At 33.0% G+C, this 5,434-nt stretch overlaps 1 protein-coding gene across 9 annotated transcripts in view; it reads left to right on the top strand.

The window, feature by feature from the left end:
• Positions 1 to 182: 182 nt before the first annotated feature.
• Positions 183 to 5,434, top strand: part of LOC129571729 (serine/arginine repetitive matrix protein 1) — a 41,350-nt gene continuing 36,098 nt past the window's right edge. Inside the window, exons 1-3 of one of the 9 annotated variants that reach the window (XM_055451570.1) lie at positions 183 to 1,011; positions 1,927 to 2,324; positions 2,388 to 2,593. In XM_055451570.1, coding sequence (XP_055307545.1) covers positions 2,228 to 2,324; positions 2,388 to 2,593 — 303 coding nt within the window. In that variant the 5' untranslated portion in view covers positions 183 to 1,011; positions 1,927 to 2,227. Of the gene's footprint in view, positions 1,847 to 1,926; positions 2,325 to 2,387; positions 2,594 to 5,434 lie in introns of all 9 variants that reach the window. The other 8 variants (XM_055451564.1, XM_055451571.1, XM_055451569.1 and 5 more) reach the window with 8 other exon arrangements.

Here is a 5,434-nt window from a genome sequence, read left to right as displayed (position 1 = left end):
CTGAAAGAAAGAAAAGAAGATAACCAAAGAATTAAAAAAAAATTAATGCTTCTATTTAAATTTCAATTTTTACAAATAAAATTTGTACATTGTATGGAAGCGCCGCCATACGTCAATAATTTGCAATGGAATACGAAACAACGTCATGACGATTGAGCAAGAAAAACTAGTATATGCTATTATATTTGTATATGTCTATATGTGTATATGTGTGAAAGAAGTTTGCTAAATTCGGAAACTTCGAATCGTAAAACAGGAGGATTAGCAAGGTATTTGAAAGAAATAGTTTATTTCCTTGGGAGAAAAAAGAGGAAAAAGATTGACAACATCTCGAAAAACAAAGTTATTACCATGCTCTTCCACTGACATTTCAAAAAGTATTTTTTAATTGTGTATGAATGAAATTATTTTAATCGCACACAAAAACAGTTCTTGGTGATATACTTTCTGCGATCGGTCGTGAAAAAACGAAAGACAGACATAGAGAAAAAGTTATTGACTCCGACCGTAAAAATGATGAAAGAGTCGGTGAATCGATAAAACAAAAAATAAATTCACTGTACATTAGTTCATTCGTGGGTACGCAAAACAATATTTGTTTTATTTTGAACGTAGTTGCTTTTTTTGGTTCAGTTTGTTAATAATTGTGTAGTTCTCTTCTGAAAGTCGATTCAATGGCGGCGATAAAAACAGCACATTTGGGTATCCTAAGATGGCCACCTAAAACATTTTCAGTTATGTGGATATGACAGGCGACATATGTACATGCATTTCATGAAAATGAGCATTTATGTACCCGAGTTTATTGAGGACAAAAGGGACCGATAATTAAAATTCATTTCGATTTGAAGTGATATCGTTTAGTGCAACTAAGATACATTGGAAACATACAATAAAATCAGAAAGATGGACTAAATCGAAGTTTGTAATGAAGTTAAACCAATTATTGATTTAAAAAATTAAATCAATCGAAACAAGCATTTGGATGTATTAGTGTATTATTCGCTTTGGGTAATATTTTCGAGTTGATAAAACCCCTATAAAATCAAAAAATATTGTAAATAAAAAAGCACCCAAAATGAAAAATAAAATCTCCCTACAAGTGACAGATGGTCTTACAGAGACTTGAATTTGAAGAAATTGCTTTGGTTAAATTCAGTTGTTATAATTTTGTAGCTAGTGTTACAAGGAATAGTTTAAGTGATTTTCGGTTGAAATTTGTTTGTAATTGTGTTTTCATTTCGTCAAATGGATAAGCTGTTTAATATGAGTTGTATGCATTTGATACGTTCAGTGAATATATTTCACCTGCAATATTTGTGTTAACAAGCAGAAATATTCAGAAATTAAAATTCTATCATTATATTTCAACATCATACTGAGAAAAGATTTTGTCAAAAAAATCCAAAACAAATCACAGCAGACATATTTAGTGCTAAAAAATGGAAATATGTGCATTGTGTGCGTTCGGGAAATGGAGGTTTTTCAATTGGGATAATTTGGAATTGAATGTATGGACACGGATTTTAATAAATATAATGCTCTCCTATTTTGACCTGGCCGTTACAATTAAAACACATATATTCTTTGTGGCTTGCATGCTTTTATTGTGAAATGGTCACAATACAAATATAAAAATGAATCCATTGCATAAAAAATTAATGATAAATTAGTTCAAAAGAATTCACAAATTTTTCACACAATAAAAATAATAAAATGATTTTCGATGCACAAGTGCTCCAGTTCTCAAACGAATTGAATCTGGTAGATGAATGGAACAAACATACTACATAAAAACTTGTCAAAGAGTGTCGAACACCTGCAACCTGTCGATCATACCCAAAATGTTTATCTATTCAACTCAATCAATACAAATATCTTATATTCCAACAAATGTTAAAACTCTGTTGTATTTTTGGTTTTCAGAATTGATTTGTGAACTTGTTTTTGTGCAAACTACGGGAATTACTTGAAATTAAACTAAAAGTCATTAGAAACTTATATGCTCAAATAGCTTTTTCGTTGCAAATTTTTGTAACCAAAAAGAAGTTTGTTCGCTTGGTTGAAAGAAATGCGGAAAAAGCATCGATAGGTTCCTTTCGCGGCAGTAATTATTTCAGAGGCAAACAACACAAACAAATAATACCGTAGAGACATCGTGAGCGTGAAAGGATATAAACATCGCAACGTGAACAATTGTTACATTAACAATTGTTAGTTGCTTGTTATGTCATCGTCTAATCGTAGACGAGTTGCAAGTCCTCCACGAGGTGGTGTAGGTAAGCTGCGCATGGATCGTCAAAGGATTCCTGAAAGGATTTCAGGTAAGATAGAGTAAATATATGTAGGAAGAATATATTGAAAAATTTCAGAAATTTTCCATTCAGATCCAAGCTTGCCAATGGGTCGTCGTAAGGAAATAGACAACGTGATGAAAAAGGCACGTGCAAACACAAATGACTACTGGGACAAAAAGCTGCTCGAGGTCGAGGAAAAAGATCCTAATCGGTGGCGTCACACTGGCTATAAAAAAATGTATATTGAGGGAGAAAGCAGTTCGGAAAGTGATCGCGAGTCCTTTCGCTACAGCAGAGTATGAACAAATATCTATAAATTCATTTTTAATATTATTTCACACATCCGAAGAAAAAATCCCCTCAATGATCCTTGTTAGCATTACTCGAAACACATTTTGAGACAAGAAATATACTTTAAGAAAAGTAGCACGGACAGAAAATCAAGGGCGTTAACTGTCATCAAGTTAAATGCAATTTAAATGTTTCAGGGTGCTCTATTTATTTATCCATTCCATCCGTATAAAGAATAAGGGATAATCTATTAAATATTTAGTTTGTTATAATTCTTTCCGGTGTGGCACTGATATGATATAACAGCCCTAGGATTCTTTATAAAGAAAGCAGTTTTGCTGGAGACACCAATTTATTATGGCTTATTAGAAAAATGTCTAATACTGTTATTTATTTGTTTATAATAATCATTTTATGCACAATAGTGCCTTGCAAATTTTTTGGCTTGGGAAAAGAGTGGAGAAATAATTCATTTTGAATCTAAAGTAATTTTAAAAATGTTGAGAATAAAAAAAATTGTCTGAAGCACTTACATTTTTAGACAATTTCTAAAATTCTCCAGGCGAAAAACATTTATTCTTTCCGTATTGGTATATGGACCGTTCACAAAACATAAACATAGCCACTTGTCCAATGGATAATGTCAATGTTCATCGTTCATCCTTTCATGCTGGCTCGCTTGGCCTTTAATCGATTTCAAACATTTCAAAATTGCCGTTTGTCCATGTTTTTGAATCTATATATATAAAACTGAATGTTCGTCTGTGTGTGTGTGTGTATGTAGCCAGTTATCTCTCTTTTTTTTGATTCATGGTTCTAATGTCATGCGGGCCGTTTGATTTCGCGCGGCCTCCAGATGGTTCTTATAAATGCCGTTTTGATTTTCGAATTGAATTTTCAAGAGTTTGAAGAAAAAAAAATTTTTCATTGTTTTTCCATATGATAATCGATATTGGTATCAAATGAAATGGTTTGGAACGAAGATGAACACGGATACCATCTCGGTCCATCCTGACCGTGTTAACACAACTTAACACCAAAATAATCGATATTGGTATCAAATGAAATGGTTTGGAACGGAGATGAACATGGTCACCATCTCGGATAGTGATAACGAAAATGTTAATTAATCGCACTAATAATATTAAAATCACAATAAGAAAAAATAAAGAATCGGTTGGATCAAAACAAAAGAATCATTGTTTGGCAACAAATTCGATTCGGCTAGTTATGTCATAATTTTTATCCAACATTACTTGACGAAATTTTCCCACCTCATTTTTAGTGAAGCTGATTAAAAGTAAGAGACTTGCTTCTTCGGCAGAAATGTAGAGCAGGTCAAGTACTACAACTTCGCCACAGACACCAAGTCATTATCTCTTATCAGTTACGCGAAAAAATTCGCATTTTTCACGATTTTCGCGTAACTGATAAAAGATACTCAATCTGCTCTACAACTTGGCCGAAAATCATCTTGTTATCTCTTATAAGTTCGCGGAATACGCGAGAAACCGCAGAAAACCGTGAAAAACGCGAATTTTTTTTATCATTTTTTCACGTTACTGATAAGAGATAACGACTTGATGACTGCGGCGAAGTTGTAGTACATAAACTAGTCTACAACTCTGCCACAGACACCAAGTCAATATCTCTTATCATAGTCCAGTTATAATATAAAATAGCCATGGGGCCCTGTAGTCTCCAAAGAACAACAGCGTAACATGTTTTGCGGCAGGCTGTATTTTACACATACTCACACATATGCATATGTGCATATGTCATTCGTGTAGAGAAATGTTCAATCTATACAATGAGACTTAACTCCGGTTGGTTTATACACTGTTTAGTACTTTTATTCAATTTTAAAGTTCGCTTGGGGCCCTGGATTCCCCAAAAACCATCATAGTTTTAACATCTCGTATTAATATTCCCCAAAAACCATCATAGTTTTAACATCTCGTATTAATAATGTATTATTAATTAATATTCTTCTATTAACATATTTATCCTATTTAAATATTAACATCTATGTTAATAATTATTAAGACTTTTGTTAATATTTAATAACATCGGAAGTTAATATCGCTATTAATGCAATGCAATGTTAATATCGATATTAACATTTATGTTAATGAATATTAACAAAAGTCTTAACAATTATTAACATAGATGTTAATATTTAAAAAGTATAAATATGTTAATAGAACAATATTAATTAATAGTATCACGGAGGATGGTAGTCCGACAAGTGACGTTCCAAAGAAATTTGCCAGTTTTTGCGTCACGAGTATATATATACAGTAGGTATGCCATTTTCCCAGGACACTATTTGAGCCCGGCATATTAGGTACTTTTGGAAAGGTCTTGGCCCAAATAGTCGAAAACACCATATCCTCCATGCCAAAAGTGTGGTCTACTCGAAAATATAGTGGTTGCAACATTTCGATAAATTTCAAAATCTATACCCATATCCCACGAAAGGGGTACCCAGGGGGTGATCTAAGTGTCGTGAGAAGCTCATCTTTCTTGCCACCTTTCCAACGCCGGTCTGAACGCCCCGATCGGTCTACAAACGAAAAAGTTATGGGCATTGGCAGATTTCTATGAAATCATGATTTGGATGCTAGGGGAAATTATCATTCAAAAATTCATGAATTCCGGTGTGTTTTGAGCTATATTCAGAATATCCACTCATATTCACAGATATATTCAGTCTTTCTTATTTGACAGTTCAGGCGTTCTCATCAGCCGCCATCTTGAATTCGTCGCCATCTTGAAAATTTTATTCAAAATATTCACAAAATTCACAACATTCACATACTATAATCGAAATTTTGACGATGATT

Source organism: Sitodiplosis mosellana, unplaced genomic scaffold (assembly GCF_009176505.1).
Source record: "Sitodiplosis mosellana isolate CC-2019 unplaced genomic scaffold, AAFC_SMos_1.0 Smas_scaffold_3210, whole genome shotgun sequence".
Lineage (NCBI taxonomy): Eukaryota > Metazoa > Arthropoda > Insecta > Diptera > Cecidomyiidae > Sitodiplosis > Sitodiplosis mosellana.
The sequence above is the reverse complement of the archived record's forward strand: the minus strand, read 5'-3'. Positions and strand labels throughout refer to the sequence as shown.